At 35.3% G+C, this 23,597-nt stretch overlaps 2 protein-coding genes across 3 annotated transcripts; one reads left to right on the plus strand and one right to left on the minus strand.

Moving 5' to 3' along the window:
- Window positions 1-3,534: 3,534 nt before the first annotated feature.
- Window positions 3,535-13,463, minus strand: LOC142348333 (uncharacterized). 2 transcript variants are annotated; one of them, XM_075399641.1, is made up of 4 exons: window positions 13,351-13,463; window positions 12,954-13,102; window positions 5,944-6,191; window positions 3,535-3,951 (listed from the first exon to the last, which is right to left on the minus strand). In XM_075399641.1, exons 2-4 carry the CDS (start codon window positions 13,041-13,043, stop codon window positions 3,753-3,755), a joined length of 537 nt encoding a protein of 178 aa, XP_075255756.1. In that variant the 5' UTR covers window positions 13,044-13,102; window positions 13,351-13,463; the 3' UTR covers window positions 3,535-3,752. The 2 variants fall into 2 exon arrangements, with proteins under 2 accessions (XP_075255756.1, XP_075255757.1); XM_075399642.1 differs by having other exon boundaries at window positions 13,389-13,405.
- An 11-nt stretch (window positions 13,464-13,474) lies between these two features.
- Window positions 13,475-18,241, plus strand: LOC142348334 (dynein axonemal light chain 4-like). Its single transcript, XM_075399643.1, has 3 exons — window positions 13,475-13,705; window positions 17,074-17,204; window positions 17,967-18,241. Exons 1-3 carry the CDS (start codon window positions 13,681-13,683, stop codon window positions 18,129-18,131), a joined length of 321 nt encoding a protein of 106 aa, XP_075255758.1. The 5' UTR covers window positions 13,475-13,680; the 3' UTR covers window positions 18,132-18,241.
- The last annotated feature ends 5,356 nt before the right edge of the window (window positions 18,242-23,597 follow it).

A 23,597-nucleotide genomic window follows, 5' to 3' on the forward strand; every position in this document is an offset into this window, starting at 1 on the left:
TCATTTAACTCGTAAAATCCTGTAATGAAGAGGTATGTACCAGTACCCTCGCCACTATCGATATTAAAGTTGCATTGCCTAGCTGTTTCCGGGTCTAATTTAAGTTGACTGTATGCATACTTCAAATCCAGGGTTGAAATTTATGTTGTTTCATGTGATGCGTTTGTATTTAGATTTTGTTGTATTGTGTCAATTAAGTTGTCTATATTTGGCATCTGATATTTATTTTTATGAATAGATTTAATCAAAATTGTTGAGTCTAGCGCAAATTTAACTGTTTTATTTCTTTTTACCGTGATAAAAATTGGTGATATGAAATTTTTACCAGAACGACTATTTAACTTTATGTTGTGTTTTTCAGCGAGTAGTTTTTTAAGTTCTTCATTAGTTAAAGTTTGAAGATTAATTGGGACCCTGCATACTTTTTGGTGTGTAGGTGTAAAGTCTTTATGGAACATAGATTTAACTGAATGTTTTAACGATTTACCAATTCTTGAGATTAGACCTGGAAAATCAAATGCTATCTGTTTCCTGATTAAACATTGTTTTTGACCAACATATGAGACTTGTCTGGTTTGAGTGAGTGAGAGACCAAGTTGTGAAAAAAGATCTCCTCCAATTATTAGTCTATGGCCATCTTCCACAACTGTCGCATTAATATCTGTAGCTACCCAATCGTTACATTTGACTGAAGTCTTCTTTACTCCAAGAATTTTGATTAAGTCATTTGAGAAAGTTTTGAGCTCGTGCATCTCTGGTGATTGTACCGAAAAGCTCTCTTTACAATCCGACACTAATGCTAACGCAAGACTTTTGTTAATGATAGTGCAAACTCTTCCCGATTCCACTAATGCTTTTGTACTGGTATTACCGATGCAAATGTTCGCAGTCAATGGCTCTACTTCTCTAATGTTGTCATTAGTGGAGATTGTTGCAACACAATTGTCGTCAAAGTCATTATAGTCAGAATCGTAGTTTGCATCGTAAATACTGTGTTTTTGAAGCAATCTATCGATATGATTGACCTGCTCTCCAACAGATGCTGAAGTATCTACCGTCACTGCCTCGGAGATAGTATCATCAACGTTGTTTACTCTGGGCTTTGGCTTTAGATGTTGTTTAAGCTCTCTGCATACTTTTGCAAAAAGGTTTGCAATTCCGCAGTTTTCGCAATTTTTTCAGCAGGACAATTTTGTCGATGAGCGGTTGACCGCCCTTAGCCACAATTAGGACAGATTGTACGTTTGATGAAATTTTTTGTCACAGGTCGAGATCGATTCCAAGAGCTTTGTACGTTGCTGATGTATGTAATCGTGATTCCGTTTGTATTCTGGTGATTAGCAGTTCCTGACATCTTCAATTGATTTTGAATGCCTATTTCAATAGTCATTGCCACTTCCAAGGCCTTTTTAGCCGATCTCGTTTCTTTTAATAATTCTCTTTGGATCTCATCGTCCTGAATATTTGCTATAAAAACGTCCCGATTGATGCATTCCTCGTGACTGCCCAGATTGCGGTTCAAGGACAGCTCACGGAGACAACCGTAGAATTTTTCGACCGGTTCTCCTTTCAATTGTTTTCGGGTTAGGAGTGTATAACGGTCGAAAGTTATATTCCGCTGCTTCGTGAATACCTGATCTAAACTCTCCCAAAGATTCTTTGTAGATATCGGATCAATTTGAATTGTTGATTCTTGATAACCAAATATTCGACGTCCTTCCATACCGAGGCTAAGATAGGTCAGCGAGACGGCTTTGTTGTCACAAAACTTCCAAGGTTTATCACCGCACAATATTCCTGCTCGCTCAATTTTCTGACAGCTATTGAGCCATGTATTTTCGAGTTGTTCATTCCGAGTTTTGCGATCTCTTTCGCTTTGAGACGTGCTACTTTGTACATTTCCTTCGTAGATGGGTTCGAAAGGAAGGATAACCTTGTCCGATGGATGAGTATCAATCGAAATGCCCTCTTTAGCAAGGATGGCCGGCTTCAACATTATCTGCCAACGTTCCCATCTCAATCGTGGTTCTAAAGTCGGTCTTTTTCAAAAGGGTTCGATTCCAAGAAGGGAAAGTTCTTTGCCTGCTGACTGCGCCATGTGATACCTCTTACTTTGGAGGTATGCAATTGAGTCACGGATACGTTTTAGATTATTAACGTTGGATTCGAGGTGTGAATCCACTGTGTTTACTAATTGTCAAAATGCCGATGGTATTTCTATTCTGCAACAGTAATACAAATGCAGCGCTATTATGATGACGTGGAATTCTATCTCGATTCCAGTTAGAACTGTTCTGACGGTAAAACTGAGTAGATTGAGAACAACTGAATTTCAAGAATTAAGTTAAGCGAGTGAATATTAACAAATGTGAAAGTATGATCAAAACTGAAGACCTGACTTTATAGTCGGCGGTAAAATTTACTGATGTGAAATATGATTAGGAGTGACTTTTAAATGGGACAAGTCAACCTAAATAGATTAAGTACAAATTTACAGATTATGGTACAACCGTAACATATCTGTGTTTACATTTTTGATGGAAGCAATGGACCTTTGTTAAGTTGCAAGTTCTTCAAAACGTTCTCTCAATGTTTAACATCCCTGATCAATCTTTTCTGTGTATTTTGAGTAGTTTTTTTCATTTATGCGAATCTGTTGAAGATTTATTTATGTCGTTAAAGTTAATATGAGTTGTGCATAGAATTCAATTTTCGCTTTACTTCATTCTCTCGCGACAAAATTTTTAGAGCTTATTCGTCTCAAGAAACCTTGGTTTTACCTCTTGAACAATCTCTGAATGAAAAAGTATTTTTGTCTTGACATTTTCCACATTGCTATTCTTTTTTTGAAGAAAATTACCTCAATATTTTGATTAAGCCTTTAATTCGCAAAGATTCCAGTCAAGGAAAATTTAAAAATTGGATGCAAATGAATTTATTGTTTAGAAGGTTTCTGTGTATTTAGCTGTTTTTATTTCTATTTGTTAGTTTTTAAAACAAACAATAATCGCAAAATGAGCCAGACAGAATAAGGAGTTTTGACATGATTTCCATGCAAGGATCATTTATGATTTCGTCAACGTCATGCAAAGTTCGTACGAGCAAACAGTGTACAATTTGTTATGACATCATAACATCCTTGTATGAAACACAGGAAATTGCTACCATTATTCATGTTCGTCCTGTGGTCTGTCTGTTTCGACTCTTGTTATTAACGTTTCAAGCGCCTTCTCTCACTGAGTGAAGCTCATTAAAAAAGTGACTGCGACTTATTGAAAGGATTGAAGAAGTACAAACTAATTTTACTGTACAATCACAACCAAATGTACAGGGCAAAGCTTTGCATCTAATATTGAGTATCTCAAGAAAAGTTAAAATTTCTTAGTTTTTGACTCAAAATTGAATAATTACGAATGTTCGGGGCGATTGAAGTAATATGATAGAAAAAAATACGTGTCAAACCTCACAGCGAGCACTAAAAGTGAGCCAATATTTTAAAACTTTTGCTGCCTGATAATCTCAACCTGAAGAAACTGACATAAATATTCAATTAGTTCTTTCCAAATATCAGCATTACAGATCAACATTTTTTTTCCAAAATCTAATTGAACAACTTTTATTTGGAGGCTGAGTTTTGTGTAATTTGTAATTTTTGTTAACTGCATTGCTGTTTTTTTCTCATGTTCATTTTTCAGCATTGGTGAGTGAGTGTTTCTGTGTTGCGTCTATTCGATGGGATGTTAAAGTGACCTCTAGTACTTGTAGAGTTTGACCTTGTGAACTTCTTTGTCAATGCACTCTCTGTTTCTGTTGAAGTACATGAAACATCCGTCTTTCCTCACTAGTTTCTTAATGTATCCATTGTGAGGCCATCTGTCCATCTTCTCTAAATAGTTCTCCCCTGTTGTCTCCTCAAAGTCACGCAGGTCTCTGAACCCAGCACACTGGAATCTAGCAAAAAAATTCTATAAGTTTAAGATGTTTAGCCATCTCATTATGTCATTCTGTCAACATAAAAGAAACAATTTTTCTTATTTCTTGGTCAGTTAAAGAATAAAATCACTCTCGCTACCTTTTATGAAAAATTCTTTTGATTTATGTCTTCTGTTCTCAATCCCTGATTTTTCCAAAAATCATTAGAACTTATTGTTAAACAGCGGTTTTGCTCGTGCTCCCAAACTGTACGGTAAAGTAAAATCAAGCTAGAAACAAATACTTGAATTCCAAAGACAGATATTAACACCATGCCAATTGGAGTACGGTGTAAGTGTACAAATTAGTTCTTTTGTTTTGATTTATCAAATTTTTTTGTCAAGTTTTTATTAAAGGTTGATAAGAGCATAACCATTTGCATTAAGTGTTTTGGAATAAAAATCAATTCAAAAAAATTCAAAATCTCCTACTTTTTTTCCTTAATGGTCTTGCTATCAAAATTTAGTTTCTCGTGGATTTTACCCAAAAATATCGCTGAAAAGAGTGTAAAATATCCTTGTTACGCCATAAGTGCCCCGCGTAATGAGGGTGGTTAAGTGTAATTAAGAAGTGTGTCACTTTAAGTTTTCAAAGTGGAATAAGAATGGATTAACTTATTTTACACTCTTTGATCACACCATCAAAACTATTTGCTACACTCTTTTGATTTCACCATTATAATTTTTTTACACTCTTCCGATTACACCATTATAACTTTCTTGGTTAATATTTTGTTGTCGCAAAATTTTCTCTGCCGCGGGAATGTCGTATACGAATCAATTCTTAAACATTATTCCGGGACTTGAGTCTCAAAGTATTTCGGCCCTGAACCAGCTAATTTCAAGTGTGAAAACATAATTCTGTTCTGAAACATTGCATCTCCAGAATATTTCAATTTTCTTTATGTGCAGTATTTCTTCATTATGATTATATTCAGGTCATGGAGTTAGACCAGGCTAAACTTATTCTGTACATCCTGAAAATTACTCATACCCCAGAATTAAGTCTGAGAAGAGTAATGTCAAAATTGAGAGTAGCTAATAACTGGTAATCACTGTAGTAGAATACACACTTTTTATATATAAGCTGGTTTGTAGGCAAACACCCCAATTACCAAAAAGCCCATTTAGCTTAGTGGTTACGACTTGCTACGCAAATTAGATGTGAAAAGTACTCACGCGGAAGTTCGAATCGCATATAAATCAAACGTTGGCGAGAGTTTAGCTGAACATATTTAGTTTAGCTGAATTTTCATGCAGTAAATTTTACTCAAAGATCAAGACTGGCCCGGGTAAATTGGGACAAGAACAGAGAATTGGCCATCCTAAGAAAACAGAATGTCTCTGTACTGATTCAGCGCTGATGTACTCTGCCACCAACCTCCGGGTTGGCATTTGACGCTCACATTACCCTATATATTTTTGGCTGTTCAAGCCTATCGGGTAATGAGTTCAGTTCATAATTTATACCAGAACATTGTGTTAGAATGACTTCTTTGTACAAAGTTCGCATAAACAGGTTTAGTAATAAACCGCTCGCATATCTCTACGATAAACATCGATCAGCCAAAATTGACAGAACAAAAACGCCCACATGAGGATAGTTAATCACTTTTTAAATTATTTTTTACAAATTCATTGGAAATCCTCCATAACTTTTTGCTTTTCTCAAGAAGGCTCTGTACTCAGTGTACAAAAAGGTATTAAAAGTGGACTAAACAGTGTAATTTATGTGTATTTTAAAGAGTTTATTTTTTTGCAAAAAAAATACACTCTTACACTCTTTTACCTGATATTTAAGAGTGTAAATTGCTTTACACCCTAATCTTGCTTAATAACGCTGGAATACGGGTGGACACCTCAGTCCCTACACTTACTGAGGGGACAAACGCAAAAGACCCATATTTTGCAAAATGTTGGGGGCGGGGCATAAAAATCCGGGGGGGGGGGTGTCAGAATATATGCCACATACCTATAGTTCTCTTCTACTGTCTCATCCCAGGTGTGTACTCTATGTACTGCCTTGTATGCTGGGGTCACTGTGAGGGAAGATGCTGCTGCTGCTGCCGCCATTCCCTTTTTGTTCTTATTGTTATTCCCTCCTATTGAGTCACTCTTCCTATCAGAGGTAGTTGTTCCGCCTTTTCCTCCTCCTACACTTTTACTCCTGCTTCTACTCCTCTGATGATAATCAGCCGAAGGCTCTTCAAAGTTTATCTTCTGTAAACAGAATACAAACCATCTTAAATTTATCTCAAGATAGAAAGACTGCCATCATTGATCTATGAAGTTTTTTTGTGAAGTATGCAATTTTATGATAAAGTGAAAAGAAATTGTGAACAATTTGTGAAACTGTTATTGGCCATTATTTAGATTTTAGCAATTTTTGGTTAGAGATTTCAAATAGTAATTTAGGGAAAAATCAAATTGGGAACGAAACCTATTTTTCAAAAGGGGTAATGTCAAGTTCAAGTTGTAGAGTTCCCAGGCATCGGCCCCTACTTACAAAAAAAAATCAATAATATTAAAGGGGAGGAGAACCTTTATCGACTGAAGTTACCCAGTCGAGCTTCTGGCTTATATTGGAGGAAGAGATTTTCATGGGCATCTTGGGTCAGGCATGGCCATTTTATGAGAAGAACAACATCACTTGTTCGCTTTTCATCTGCTAATACTGGAAAATGCAACATTATTGCGAAACATAGATACTTTAGCAAAAACAGGCAAAACTGAAGGGAATTGCGCAACCTGAGTTCGCAAAAGTGTCCACGTTTTAACCGCAAATTTTAGATAGAAGCTGTGTATCCTTTTTTCGCGCGCTATGTATCACAAATCTGCTCGAATTATCGGGCAATTTTTCGCAACCTTGATAACTAATATTTCGAACTGAGTGTATTCATTTTTTGCACTGAAAACTTCTATAATCCGCAATTAAGCCTAATTTAAAGCGCATTTATTAATTGATAGCAATTAAGTGATTAAAAGTGGTTTACAGGCTAAAATACACCATATAGGGCTCAAATTTATCACACTGCTTTTATTTGACGCAAGTTGTAGATCGGGAAAAGGAATTGGCATCACCCAAAGCCTTTTTCAGGGATTTTTTGGAAAATTTGACAAATAAATTAATTTCTGAAGAATACCTGTGTTCTTTTCAGGGTAATGGAATATAAAAATAGCATCAGCTGATATTCTCCATTGTCGCCTTACTATTTCGTCATGGTTTTACAGGATTTTATTCGTTTTAAGCATCATTGTTTGATATAATTTTACTAAAATTTGTCAAATAGACTAATTGCTGAAAAATCCCTCAGTTTGTTTTTACTCTCTGTGGTTGAATTGGCTATTTCAACAAAAAAACCTAGCAATTAGTTAAATTTTTGTATCCATAAAACAAAGGTTCGTCCCGTATCAATTTATTAACACCACTTATTTGCCAAAACAAGAAAAGATCGGAGAGAGGGAAATTTATGTTAAAAAACCCATTTGAATTAATTACTGTTTTTTTTTCTAAATTTGATTTAATGAGTGATTTTCAATTGAACTTAGCAACTGAATTATAAAGTTGAATTTATTCAACTTTTTTAATTGCAGGTTTTACAGGAGTTAATTTTTTTTCTGAAAAAACCATCAATTCTTCGTCTGTTTTGTATGTCCATTATTTTTTTCTGAAACATCTTCCCATTGCTTTTCTCCTTGTCGCGTCGTCTTTTTACAGGTTTACCGGGGTCTATTGCTTTTCAATTCAACTTTTTATTGCGCTTGTTTACAGGGTTATAGATGCCCATTAATTGTTTTTGGTACAACGTGGCTTCAGAAAGGTAAAGTGTTTTGAAAATTAATGTGTATAAATGTGCATAAAAGGACTCCAGATGTAATCGAGCAGTGGATAGAGTAAAATAATTTAACAAAAACAAATATTTACTACTAAAACTACTAAATTATTTAGTCTTTAAAGCTGTTTGTATTGAAATCACTTTATAGCTTTAAAAGCTTCAATTTAATCTATATTAAAGTTGCTATGTACTAAATCAGTATTAAAAAGCTTGTAATCACTTTTGCATGCTCAAAAATTGCGCAATCAGTTAGGCTCTATTGCGGTTTAGAGATTATTTTAATAGGTAAAAAAATAGAAACTCAAAGTGAGCGGAAACATACTACAAGGCTTGTCAGCTAATTTACGATAATTAAGTGTTTCTTTTTCTCAAAATTGGCAAAACCCGCTTTGCAAAAAATAACAAACAAAGCATGTCTGCTAATTTCATTCCTTTTAAGTATCTATTCTTCGCACGGTTTTTACAAAGGCAGAAATTGTGGTGCATACCTCTGCTTCGTAATGAAAAGTGGTTATCCAAAGTCTGCTTTCTCGCAGCTGCTTTTTTTACAACGCAACGTGCTATATAACAATAAATAATTTGTAACCGGGGGCGTAAAAGAATTTGGGGGGAGTAAAACAGAATAGTTCCCAAAAGTCGTAAGATTTTTTGCACTTCTTAAGATAAAACTGTTATTGCTAGTTGACTATAACGGCCAATTAATTGATTTAAGAAAAGTAAGTAGGTTAATTTTAATGATTTTCTTCCTATTAACAATGATAAATTTGTTGCGTTGTTCACTTGTGTTCCCCTCCAAATTCACGAATTGCAATAATTTTAAAAAATGCATGAATGGATTAGTCAGAATTCGAGAAGAAGAAGGAGAATACATGCTAACTACCTTAAAAACAATAGTGACAATGAAATTGCGCGTAAAATTTTCGAAAAAATGCAGGCTTTTGACAAGACGTTTGCTCGAATCATGAAATCAAAATAGATCAACCAATTTTTTCCAACTGATTTTTTTTATTCGAACGTTCAATCACCAATATTTGTATTTCACTTTACGAGTCGAGCTAAAATTCGGCAAAACAGAATAGATCCCAAAAGTCTTAACATTTTTGCACTTCTTAAGATAGAACAGTTATTGCTAGTTGACTATAACGGGCAATTGATTGATTTAAGAAAACTAAGTAGGTTAATTTTAATGATTTTCTGCCGATTAACAATGATAAAAATGTGGCGTTTTTCACTTGTGTTCCCCTCCAAATTAATGAAGTGCATTAATTTTTAAAAAAAATGCATGAAGAGATTAGTCAGAATTGGAGAAGAAGTGGGAGAATACATGCTAACTACCTTAAAAAAAATAGTGAACAATGAAATTGTGTATAAAATTTTCGAAAAAATGCAGGCTTATGACAAGGTTTTTGCTCGAATCATGAACTGACAATAGATCAACCAAATTTTCCTAACTCATTATTTTTAGTCGAACGCTGAGTAATCAATTTTTGTATTTCACTGTTTGAGTCGAGCGAGCTAAAATTCAGCAAAACATAATAGATCCCAAGTCTTAAGATTTTTTGCTCTCCTTAAGATAAAACAGTTATTGCTAGTTTACTATAATGGCCAATTAATTGATGTGAGGAAACTAAGTAGGCTAATTTTAATGATTCTCTTCCTATTAACAATGATAGAAATGTGGCGTTTTTCACTTGTGTCCCCCTCCAAATTCATGAAGTGCATTAATTTTAAAAAAAATGCATGAAGAGATTAGTCAGAATTGGAGAAGGAAAGGGAAATTTGTCAAATAGACTATTTGCTGAAAACTCCCTCAGTTTGTTTTTACTCTCTGTGGTTGAATTGGCTATTTCAACAAAAAAAACCTAGCATTTAGTTAAATTTTTCATCCATACAACAAAGGTTCGTCCTGTATCAATTCATTAACACCACTTATTTGCCAAAACAAGAAAAGATCAGAGAGAGGGAAAATTCTGTTAAAAAAACACATTTGAATTAATTACTGTTTTTTTTCTAAATTTGATTTAATGAGTGATTTTCAATTGAATTTAGCAACTGAATTATAAATTTGAACTTGTTCAACTTTTTTAATTGCAGGTTTTACAGGAGTTTTTTTCTGAAAAAACCATCAGTTCTTCGTCTGTTTTGTATGTCCATTATTTTTTTTTGAAACATCCCCCCATTGCTCGTCTCCTTGTCGCGTCTTTTTACAGGTTTACCGGGGTCTATTGCTTTTCAATTCAACTTTTTATTGCGCTTGTTTACAGGGTTATAGATGCCCATTAATTGTTTTTGGTACAACGTGGCTTCAGAAAGGTAAAGTGTTTTGAATTTAATGTGTATAAATGTGCATAAAAGGACTCCAGATCTGATCGAGCAGTGGATAGAAAAAAATAATTTAACAAAAACAAATATTTACTACTAAAACTACTAAATTATGTAGTCTTTAAAGCTGTTTGTATTGAAATCACTTTATAGCTTTAAAAGCTTCATTTAAATCTATATTAAAGGTGCTATGTACTAAATCAGTATTAAAAAGCTTGTAATCACTTTTGCATGCTCAAAAATTGCGCATTCAATTAGGCTCTATTGCGGTTTAGAGATTATTTTAATAGGTAAAAAAATAGAAACTCACAGTGAGCGGAAACATACTACAAGGCTTGTCAGCTAATTTACGATAATTAAGTTTTTCTTTTTCTCAAAATTGGCAAAACCCGCTTTGCAAAAAATAACAAACAAAGCATGTCTGCTAATTTCATTCCTTTTAAGTATCTATTCCTCGCACGGTTTTTACAAAGGCGGAAATTGTGGTGCATACCTCTGCTTCGTAATGAAAAGTGGTTATCCAATGTCTGCTTTCTCGCAGCTGCTTTTTTTACATAGCAACGTGCTATATAACAACAAATATTTTGTAACCGGGGGCTTAAAAGAATTTCGGGGGAGTAAAACAGAATAGATCCCAAAAGTCGTAAGATTTTTTGCACTTCATAAGTAAAATTGTTATTGCTAGTTGACTATAAGGGCCAATTAATTGATTTAAGAAAACTAAGTAGGTTAATTTTAATGATTTTCTTCCTATTAACAATGATAAGATTGTTGCGTTTTTTCACTTGTTTTCCCCTCCAAATTCATGAGTTGCAATAATTTTAAAAAATGCATGAATGGATTAATCAGAATTGGAGAAGAAGAAGGAGAATACATGCTAACTACCTTAAAAACAATAGTGAGCAATGAAATTGTGCATAAAATTTTCGAAAAAATGCAGGCTTATGACAAGACGTTTGCTCGAATAATGAATTGAAAATAGATCAACCAAATTTTTCTAACTCATTTTTTTTATTCGAACGTTGAGTCACCAATATTTGTATTTCACTTTACGAGTCGAGCTAAAATTCAACAAAACATAATAGATCCCAAGTCTTAAGATTTTTGGCACTTGTTAAGATAAACCAGTTATTGCTAGTTTACTATAACGGCCAATTAATTGATGTAAGGAAACTAAGTAGGCTAATTTTAATGATTTTCTTCCTATTAACAATGATAAAAATGTGGCGTTTTTCACTTGTGTACCCTCCAAATTCATGAAGTGCATTAATTTTAAAAAATGCATGAAGAGGTTAGTCAGAATTGGAGAAGGAAAGGGAGAATACATGCTAACTACCTTAAAAACAATAGTGAGCAATGAAATGGCGCGTAATATTTTCGAAAAAAATGCAGGCTTTTTAAAAGACTTTTGCTCGAATCCTGAATTGACAATAGATCAACCAAATTTTTCTAACTCATTATTTTGAGTCGAACGTTTGAGTCATCTATTTTTGTATTGCATTTTATGAGTCGAGCTAAAATTCAGCAAGTTTAAATTGAGTCCAGCTAAAGTCAAGCATGGCAATTTGGTTCGATCAAGGTACTCTCTTACCATTCTAGCACGGTCTTTTCACGGACTTTAAGTCAAGGTCTTAACCTAGGTAGAATTGGTACAGATTATTACCGAACTAGGGTAATGAGCAAAAATGTCAAAAACCCTGAAAAAGTTAAACAGTCTGAAAATTCTTTCTCAAACATTTTAGAAAAGAATAACGGATTTTTTTCCGTTTTTGCCCCCCAGCTTGTAGGGTGAGTTTTGTTTGCTATATTTTTATATAGTTAATTACTATGAAAAGGCACGTGGTGTGTAACTGGGGGAGCAAAAGAAAAAGCTCCGGAACATCAAACGATGTTTAATTTTTATTCAAAATCGGAATCTTGAAAATTTTACATTAGTAACACAGACGTTATTCCTTATTTCTTATTATCAAAAAATGGTGGTGTTTATATTCCCCACTAAGCGATTAGGTTTGATTTTCTGGATCTTTTCCGTTTGTGCCCCCCCCCCCCCGCAGCTTAGTGGGCGCATATTATTTGCACCCTCCAGACGCGCGTGCAATATTTTTACATAGTGATTTACTATGTAATGACACGTGCTCTGTAACTGGGGGGCGCATAACGTACTGGGGGGGCACAAACGGAAAAGATCCGATTTTCTATCAATGTCCTGCAATTTTTTTTCATAATCCTGCAAGACGATACATCGTCTGGCAAAATTTACTAACAAAGTGATGTTGCCCATAATTTGTTTTATTTAAGGTAAAGATTTGAAACCAATAATTTTTTGATTGCCTCACTTGTTATATACGAGGATTTGCGTAAGAGCAGAACCATAACAACTCGCAATCCTGTACTCACCCGATGAGGATAATATTGAAGAATGTTTTGTTGATCCAAATTACGATTCAGTTGATTGAGCTGCGCAGTTTGTTATCAAACGCAGAGATATGATAACAGGTACACCGTTAGCAGTAAAGGAGCATTAAATTATGACCAGAAACAAAACAATATCTATTATTGATGGCCGTTTCTATTTTTCACTCGATTATTTTGTTCACGTGCTCCAGTAGTAAAGGTGGCTATTATGTGCAACTGTGTGGTATAAGATACAATGAAAATAAAACTATTTTTAATTTAAAACACACGCACAATTTAATATGATGGTAAAAACGTTTGAGCTCTGTACGAACGGTTCGATATAAGATGATGCATCAATATTAAACATGCGTGTATATACAATATTGTATATATTTGTTGTTTACGTGTAGATGAGCTGTTTGTTTACCTGGATAGAAGGGCTGTTGGTATTGTTGTTGTTTGGATCTGCAATAACAGCTGCTATTGTGCTGCTTCTTCTGGCCTCTGTCGCGTACATTGAAAATAATAATAAACACAAGTAAATACCATTTATTCAAATTTTATTACATAAGCATTCTACATCAGTACTTGTTATGTATGTATGTATATATGTACGTTACGCGTGCCTTTTCAGACCAAAAAATCACTTATAAGCTACTTTTCACAAAATCGGTTCACTGTTAGTCTTTTCTGCAGGTGTTTAATGTAGATTGAATGTAAAAAGATGTCCTTGACTTAATGTTTTTATATACCATTAGAAGTAAAACAACAGAATCAAACGTGATTGATTATTTCTTTATTGTGATCAAACAACAATCAAGTACTGATTGTGTTAAATATCTGCGTGGTTGTGGCTACGTACAGCTTCGTCTTTGTACCATTTGGTAAAATACGTTGTGAATATAAAATCCTTAAAAATAAACACATTTTTGCTCGTGCGTTTTTAAGAAACGCTTTCTACTTCTAATTAATAAAAAAAGTAATAGCAAAATTGCACTCTGAGTCCGCGAACTTGTATTTTTGTTAGTGAAAAGAGAAATAAAATTCTTTCACACATTGGGAATAGATTTATTTACAATCAGTTATAATTATTAATTTATAACCCATCAATCCTTAGTTATTGAGAGCGGGCAAGTGTAGAGAACGTTGCTACAATGGGAGATGAAACCAATCAGCAGGGTTAGTCAGTGATTTATTCAAACGATAGCAGTGCAAACTGAAAAAAAACTTGTTATAAAAAAAATCGGATCTTTTCTATTTGTGCCCCCCCCCCCCATAACGTACTGGGGGGGGGGGGGGGGGCACAAATAGAAAAGATCCGATTTTTTTTATAACAAGGTTCTTTTCCGTTTGCACTGATAAAAAAATACAAAAAATCCAAAATTTCAGGATAACTATTTAGCCGAATAACGCTCAAATCGATTATTTAAAAAGTAATGTGTATATAAAAAATTTCAAATGTCAGACTAGTTCGTTTGACCATGTCTTGAGGGACTGGATTTAAAGTTAAACATGGGATATGGGATCAAAAAACCGCTTAAGTATATTAAGACATGCGTTTACTACTGGCTGCTGTTTTTTAATCACGTTATTGAGCAAAAAGATCAAAGGGAATGAATAGGCATAATGGAAATGGTTATTTTGGCACTTTGGGCCATTCGTCAAGTAACCTCTCAAACCAAAGAAATGCGTGTTTGAGTCTGACTTATACACTCCCTTAACGTGTTGGGGGAGTCAAAACAGTTGCACTTCTTGTGAAAGTGGAAAACTACTGGATTAAAACCAGCATCCTTTACTTGTAAGCCTAGTGTGACAACTTTCACATGAACTGGTCTTTCTCTATCGCGGCTGGTTACTGGTTTTTAGATGTCACAATAGCCTGCCTCTGTTCCTATACGTGCCAAGAATTTATCTTCTGATTCCTCTCGAATTCTCATCAGGGAGAGAAATTTAGCCGCTAGCGCCTTTAATACTCTCACCTCAAGAGAAATTTAGTTTTGGATCGCTATTTTTATTCCACTTGACCGCACATACTAAGAACATTTAGTTAGGCAATCTTGTCTTCTTTCTTGTCTGCGCGACATTTCACCTTAACCGACGTAAACCACAATGTACTTAAACCAGCAATTTGAAAAAACAAAAATTTGATCATTCGGTAGTCTCAACACAATTGTCGTAATCTCTAATCTGGGTGAAAAATTAACTCATTTGAAATTTATTATAAAGATGGAAATAAAAATACATGAGATAAATTTAGCCTATATTTATAATACTTATCTATTCTAATAAATATTAATTGATTTCAGTTTAGTTTAAAAAAATACTCTACGAGATTACGAGATTGGCAATTAATTGGATTTTGATTTGGAATCCGGTGAGAGATTTCCTTTTTTACCTTTCATGAAAAAAAATTAGCCATGGTACAATCATTTTCAGTAGTTTGAGATCAATGGATGTTAGAGTCTTTTTTCTACAGATGGAAGAAGTTAACTTTTGACATCTGGTTGATAGGTCAGTAAGTCAATGATAGCGACAGTTTTCAGGCAAATATGTGTTCCTCTTATGCTTTGAGAAATTTTAACAAAAGGAAACTTACAAGTTTTTTATCTTTATTCAAAACCATTCCCAATAATTGCACCTGAAAAAAGCACGTTAACATAACAGAGGAGTTCAAGCGTAAAACTGGATTATTTTTGTCTGAAATTCTCTCGAATGCTCACCAACAATTTTCAGGCTTCACTACTCCAATTATTTCGTGAGGTTACTCAAAAGTTTGCTGGAAATTATGGGAAAGGTTACGGTAATTAAGGTCGCCAAAGGGATGTTAATCTCATTTTACAAGGAAATTTGTTTCCTAGAATTAAGCCGTTTTCTGTGTGACCTGTTGTTTCTATTCATCCTCTCAAAATAGTAAGAACATTACAAAACGGTATCAGGAGGGCTGAGCTTTTTTTCAAAATAATCAAGGAGTCATAATTCGAAAGAACTATGACTCCTCGCAACTCCCTCCCCCCCACAGATGTACTTGTTATTTTTGTACATACTGGTTAACTATGTAGTGGCAAATGCTCTGTAACTGGCGTTGCAAAACTTACTGGAAGGCAAAAACCGAGAAGATCAGAAAACCAATCCAAAATTATTTACAACTGAAATTTCCAGCTTTTACGCCACCAGATTATCACCTGAAATTGTTGCTGATAAATCCAAACTCAATTAAGTCAAATAGAACCAAACATAGTAAATTTTTAGATAAAACCTAGTCTTAAAAATGTTTTCACAAAATCTTGCAAGATAAGTTTTTGTTTTGCGAAAATTCTGCACGTTTTTATAATCAAATTTGGCAAAATTTTGCTTTGATAACAGCAGAATAGCACCCAAAGAAACCAAATAGGCTTAAACCAAAAAAACATTGATATACTAAAAAAGCATATTAGCATATTACGCAACGAGCATTTTCCATCGTTTTTTCCATGAGATTTTAAGTTTCTTTTAAAAAATTTAATACAGGAGTTTAAATTAAAAAAGCAACAAAGAGGAAAACTTCTAGGAGACATAAACTTTGACATCGACTTTTTGAAAATTTTTGCAGAAATATAATCGAAACATCACGAATCATGGGTAAATAAGGAATGAAATAATACGGAATATTGGGGTATAAGTCAAGGGAACAGAAAGATTGTGAACTTAGCTAGCTGTAATTAAGTGTTTTTCATTTTACTTATTGTATTACATATTGTTTCAATCTGTCTCTTAAAAAAGATGCAGATGTAAGGCGAACAATTTCGAAGCAGAATAAAGATGATGCCCATTAAAAACAAATAAGAGCAGAGCTCGAACGGAACTGACTTTCGATTATCTTGCAATTCCAACATTTTCTGACTCGATCTTGCAACATTAACATCTTTTTGCAATAATCTTGAAAGATCTTGCAAGATTAACATCCGGTCCCGGCCAGGCCAAACTATTAATATATCAAAAAGCTATGTCCTTGGGAAAATAAACAAAATTAGCTTGCTCCAAAATAATGCAAAAAATACTACTGAAATAGTCAAACCCAAAAAGGCCCAACGCATGTAAGCGTTGGAAAAACCCACGGCATACAAGTGGACAACGAAGTGTTGAACTTTAAATTTGTCTTAAGTTTGTACTCTGTCCTTGAAATGTTCGATAGCGTTAAAACTTTATGGCATTAAATATTGCGACTAATTTGAGTACCTTTTCACGTATGCAGTTGATGACACTGTTCTTAACAGCGGCGAGAGGTTGGTCAACAAATAAGATCAAATAAAGTGATAATCGAATTGTGAGTTGCATGTTACGAGATACACGCCTTACCTTGTTTTGTTGGCTAAGCTTGTGATGCAGCAAAAATATTTTGTTCAGCCTTCGTGGAAAAAAACTGCTCTTTTTGTTGAGGTAACATGCAAAGATCAGGATGACATGGAACATCAGGGTAGTTCAAATATCAGATCTTTTATTTTTTTTCCGTTTGTCATTATCTTCTAATAGTTGTAGTGACTTGTTGTGATGTATGTGGGTTGTTTAAGGAGGTGGTCAGGACAACAGGAGACTGCACTCTTATCCTCTGATAAGACACAGTGACATGAATGAAGAGATGCGGACTGAGGCCATGGAACTCTGTGTCACTGCATGTGAAAAGTTCGCATCCAACAATGAGGTATCTATTATTACTATTACTATCACTATTACTACAATTAGTAATAACAATACTTGCCACTCTTAACCTAGTAAAACCTTAGTCTGGAGCTCGATGATTCGTTGAGGGACTTAATAATTGAAGAGAGAGAGGGGGGGGGGGGGTTGGGGCCCGAGGTGAGGTGGTCGAAATATGATTTCGCAACTTTACCCCATCCCAGACAATAAATACACGGTCTGGACCCAATTTTGGGTTGCACTATTTTGAATCATGATCTGGAATCAACGAATCATAGTCGCGAAAAGTGTGATGTGCACGGCTTAATTCGAATCACAATCGGACTCCCGGGACACTGATTAATTGTAAAGTCAAGGACAATTTACCCAAATATAGTCTGGGACTGCACCACTGACTTGATGCGGCACCACAACAAACAAATTGGAAAACCATAACAAACAGAACTTTATTCCCAAAACTCAGGGGCAGTTTTCATTGTCGAGCCATAAACTTCGTCATTGTAAGAGGTGCACATTTTACATTTAAGGCTACCCGACTCCGCAGAAGTCTCTTTGAAATTCTGACGTCACTTCTCGAACTGCTACGTGGTTCTCGATAAACGCCAGAAGTTCTGAGTAACTTCAAGCAGAGTTACGTGATCTATACTTAGCATATGCTAGAATAATCTGAAGTGTGATAATTTTCAACAATTCAAGAGTTACCTGCGCTATTGCAACATTCTAATTGGCTATTCATGATGTATAGCTTTTAGATTCCTGTTTTTAGGCAGCTGCTAAGTTGATCAAAGAATCAATGGACAAGAAGTTCGGGGCATCATGGCATGCGGTGGTGGGGGAGGGGTTCGGGTTCGAGATCAAACACGAAGTGAAGAATCTCTTGTACATGTTCTTCGGAGGAACCATCGCCATCTGTGTCTGGAAGTGCTCATAGTCCACATTGCCATATCAACATACAAACAGAAGAACAATGAACTAAATGCAGCTTGAAATGTTGAGAATGTTGAATTTATAAAATTTTCTAATTGATATTTTGATTCTAAATTCGACAAATGAAGGCGGCTCCTGCCCTTTAGTTAACACAATTAAAAACAAGCGCGATGTGTTACAAAAGTTTTAAAGTTCACACAAGTGTGCATTGGATAAAGAATAAGCCTATTATTAAGCTATTACTCTTAATCAGATCACATTTAAAAAAGGACACTGATTTGCAAGTCAGAATTAGATAATAATGTGTTATAATTCACAGCTTGAAAGTGTAGTTATATACAAAATTGGTCAATCATTATACTTAATTAAAAACTTTATATTTCTCGTAAACATCGCTATCACTCACTTGTTTAAGTTCAGGTATAAAACATCCTTCGAAAAATTTTCTCAACAAAAAAAAACTATCTTGGAATATCTCAAATAAATCTTGAAAAGATCTCATCAAGTCATGCCAAGATTTTTGGAGCAACCTTCTAAGATGTTGAGAAAATTTGAAACATTGAAAGTATCTTTGAAGCGAGTAAAAGTAGACAAATAAACAGGACACTTAAATTGCCTCAAAAAAAATTTTTTTCAAGAAACAGATACCCGGGTTGACCACCATACACTGATCTTAGATACCATATAAAAGTCATATTTGGAGTGTATGGCTTCATAGATACCGCATCCAAGACCATGCGAAAAATTGAAAGTTCTCTGAAACGGTGTTTTGTGTTGCTGTACAAAGCTCTAGAGGCATAATTGCATTTTGATTCGGCCTTAATTTTTTTTCAATGGTTTCTTAGATACCTTACCCAAGATCATAGACTTTTATGGACCATCCAAGATCATTAAACTTTTTTCGTGGAATCTCTTTTTTTACTCAAAGACGTTTTTCGCAATATCCTATGAGGGCTTCCGACGAAAAAATGAAGATCTAAAAATTACTAATGAAAAAAAAAAGTTCTGTGGTCTCTTGGGTATCAAATCTATGACCATAGACTTTTATGGTCCATACAAGACCATCACACTTTTTTGATGGTCTTGACCTTTTACAACATGTTACAACCTTTTACAACATGTTAAGGAGAACAGACGAAACACTAGAAAGGCTGCGGACGATTTAGCATGAAATTTATTATTTTTTGTTTCCTTCCTTATTGTCAGTTTTTGGCGTACAACGAAATGGATTGAAAAGCCTTTTTTGGTTACAGTGTTTGACATTTTTGCTGAATCTGAGAAACCATATCCAAGTTCATATATGGTGTCTTAGATAACATATCAAAGACCGTCATGATTTCTTAGAAACATTATCCACGATCACACCATTTAACTTTTGTGATAATAGATTGAAAAGCCTTCATTTGGCTGCAGTGTTCCACATTTTTGCTGATTTTTAGAAACCGTATCAAAGATAATATATGGCGTCTTAAGTTCATTATCTAAGACCATAACAGTTTCCTGGATACCATATCCATGTTTAAAAAATGTTTTCCATCGGTGGGAAAACAATCGAAAAGGTGCTGCTCTGCCTAAATTACCATTTTCATGTAAAATCTTGAAAGTCATACCGAAGATAATTTATGGCTTCTTAGAAAACATAGCAAAATCATGCAGAAAATTTTGCTTACACTTGGATGAACGATATATGATCTTAGATATAATATCTAAGAAGGGTCATCCCGGGTAAATCTCTGTCCAGCTTATTTTCAACAAGTGGAAGCTTTTATGCAAAAGATATTCCTGCAGTGGGACATTTTGTTTTCTGTGACAGCAATACCCAAGTGATTGAGGCTGCAGGCAAATTTGTTTTAGATGTTTTTCAAAATATACAAAGCTTCACCTGATATCGCAGGTTTTCAACTACCCCAATTATTAAAATTAGTGCACAGTCATTAACATGTAATTTTTTGATAGTGAAACGACAATGGGTTCTTTAGCAGTTTGATGCAATTTCTTTACTTGTCCCGATTTCTATAGTAGTTTTTTTTGAGCACCTTAAAGTGAAATTGGTCACAAGTTTCTAAACCCATACTTTTTCTCAGTAAAATTGACGTTAGACAAAAAATAATTACATTCTGGCTAAGCTTTTTGTGTTATTGAACTCAAAGGGACAAGCATCCACTATAAAATAGTACCTACCTCAAAAAGAAAAAAAATGGTCTGGATGACCACTTGTAATTCATCAAATTAACTTCTAGAGTATGATCGCTTTTATCAATATATAGCCACAATTGGCGGAGGCTGGTAGCTGGCAACTTCTCCTAATTGAAACTTTCAAAAAAAGTTGATACCTGCTCAATTTTTTTTTGTTTTTCATCAACTCTATTCAAATTAGGTGGAACATCAAATAACGTGATTTGCTAAGCTTTTTGCAACAAAAAATGGACAGCACCTTGGCAATTGGTATATAGTATATATTGTATTTACAAAATTACCTAACAGTGACCTGCCGGGTTGAGAAATTGCGACGAAATCGAAGCAAGAACTGTCGTTTTTGGTCGACTTTTGTCGATTTCGTCGTTTTTTTATGTAGGAAATGTCGATTATCCACGTTTTCTTCGGTATTGTCGGTATTTGATGTAAGAAGTGTCAATTAGCGTAGTTTTCGTCGGTATTGTCGGTTTTGGCAGTAAGAAGTGTCGATAATCGTCGTTTTTTTCGGTATTGTCAGTCTAAATTTGTTTTAAATACAAAAGAAATAGAGTAAAACGAAGTGACAAGTGGTGCAGTGGAGGAGAAGGTGGCTAGTAATATAGTGGTCCAAGGTTCGAATCCTGGCATGGACGGTCCGGTTTGTGAGATTTTTAGAATGGCAAAAACCGACGATTCTTACGATAAAATACCGACGAAAACCGATCAAAACGGCGAAAGAAACGTAAGGGCTTTGATCGGTTTTGGCGAAGTAAAAGCGACGAAAACCGAAGATTTCTTATGTTTAAATCCGAAGTATTTCTCAACACGGGCTGTGATTTATTTTCCTTTGAGGTTTTGTAATCTGTTAGTCCGCTTCTCATTGATCTAGCGGCAAAATAAAAACTATAAAGTGCTCGTGTTCTAACCCAATAAATGCCATATACACTTTATAACGTCTAGAGCATTCAAAAAATGCCATTACCACCTGCAAATTGAGCTATCTAAATAATCCATGACATACCATTTGCTTCATCCACAGCCTTTGTTTTAAAGGTGACAAGATTTTTAAGCATTCCCTAACTAGGCAGAAGAGATGTGAATTGAAAGAAATGAATAACAATTGTGGAAAAGAAGCACTCTGTGAATTTTGCTGGAAAAAAAACATCGCCAGATGAGGTGCGACAAATTTGTTATACAACCCGACAAAAAACTGCTCAGAATTGAGATAAAAGCCGGAGAACTTCCATGCGCGTCCGGCACGGAGACACAAGCGACAAGTGTTTTAATTGCTCTACTAGTGAAACAGTCAAAAAGGAACTCTAACAAGGGAATTGTTTCTTGTTTGAGTCCCTTGGCATTCTACAGAAGACTGCAGGAGGAAGGAGACATCGCAATTCAGCATGTGATGTGAGAAGTGTCAACTAGACAGGGCGTGTGAGACATAAAGACACAAATGCAAATTTGAGTCAGTGGCAACGGATGCAGCAATGGCTACACCAGACCAGACTACTGGACAAATCTTACCCAATGGAAAACAACAAGCATATTATAGGACAGTAGCTGCACGTACAATCATAGACGCATTTATGGACTTCCTATCCATTTATTTAATTGTCAAAAATCTCATTGGGAAAACTCGAGAGTGCAGTTCAAAGGCTGCATCAGGACGAGTATCTTCTCCAACAGAAAGCGTCTTCGACGAAAAACAAGTCCTGACATTTCTTTTAACCTATTTTTAGTCTCGAGATGCAAGGAGTGGGAATAAGCTTCACCTTCGCAAAAAGGAACTCGGCTAAAGTCGAACTCGGCTAAAGCTAACTGACGAAACGTATTTTTTTCACTTGCCTCACAAAGTTTTTTAGTTCAAAATGAGTTCTAACAGCACGAAATTGACATCGCAGAACAGTTGAACAAGGGAAATGATCATTTGAATATAACAAATTTGGTCGTAAGAGCACTTGAGACAGTTCCTTACTGGAACTAGTCAAAATCTATTCCTTTGTCAAAATATCTTAGACTTCAGTGCCAAAGTTGCAGAGACAAAGCAGAAGAGGGGCTCGTGGATCACCACCGATGTAATGGTGCATTTCAGAGTAGAGTCGGCGAAAGAGATCCGATTCTGCGTTGTCTTTGCTAAGCAGCTCAACAAGTTTGTGCTTGCATTGTGCTGAAGACAAAGGTTTAAACACTAGCCTGCTTGAGAAAGCTTGTTCTCAGTGTTAGGCTGCCCTGGAAGCTGAGCCAAGACAGTGAATTTGATTTCTATTCTCAGTTGAAATCAAAACTGTCTGCTTGGAAGCAGGTAATCTACAGGAGGAGACCATACCAGAGACGCCACAGCTGAATGGGATACAAGACATTGCTAGAGATGACAAGATGTGGTCTCAGAACTTTTTTTTGGTAGCCTTCTTGATGCATTAAACAGAGACTTCAGAAAACTTGAACTCATGACAATTGAAGAAAAATATGTCATTTAAACGAAAGGTGACAACGAACACCTCTTGCACACATTAAACACAGGATGGGTGATGGCTGTTACAGATGAGATCATCTAGGATCCTGAAGTGAGCTCAGGCGCGGACTTCACAAAGACAACTCACATACTGGACGATTGGTCACATCAACAGAGGATCTGCTTCCCATATGATAATAATTCCTACGATGGCAACACAGAGAGACAGGGCTGATCTACTTCAAAAAACGAGGGAGAACTTGAAGCAGAGTGCGTCAGCACCCTAGAAACTACATCGAGACTAAATAGTCAAATGATTTTGAGGAAATAGCCGTGTACGAAGGATAACTGCAACAAGAGAGAGAACCACAAATACTCAGAGCCGCTTTTGAATAGCGACGAAGAAAAATTCTTAGCCACAGAGACAGTTGGCTGCGAGAATGCAGAGGAGTACTCGGGAATTGAAAAGCTCTGACGAGGGGCCAGAGCAACGAATGTTCTGCAATCCGTTCAGGAAATCACGACCCATCTTGTTGGCACTCATTGGGATCATGTGGAAACCAAGACAGTCTAAGAGTCAAAGCAGAGTAAAAATTAGGATCAAAAATGAAAGATTAGGTCAAGGCAATCCACGACACTGATATTTGGGACCTAGTGAGACCATTCTGGTCAAACCATTCTGGTCAAACCATTCAATCCCCAGCAGTTATAACGTTAAAGACAAAACGCGCTATGTTGCAAAATGTTTCAAATGCGAATGAGCATATCTTTCTTAATTATAAATGTTATCAGAAGTCACGTTTTCGTGAACACCAGCTAGTACTTTACTCCCCTTAAAAGAGG

Source organism: Convolutriloba macropyga, chromosome 10, assembly GCF_964194025.1.
Source record: "Convolutriloba macropyga chromosome 10, txConMacr16.3, whole genome shotgun sequence".
NCBI classification, from domain to species: domain Eukaryota; kingdom Metazoa; phylum Xenacoelomorpha; order Acoela; family Convolutidae; genus Convolutriloba; species Convolutriloba macropyga.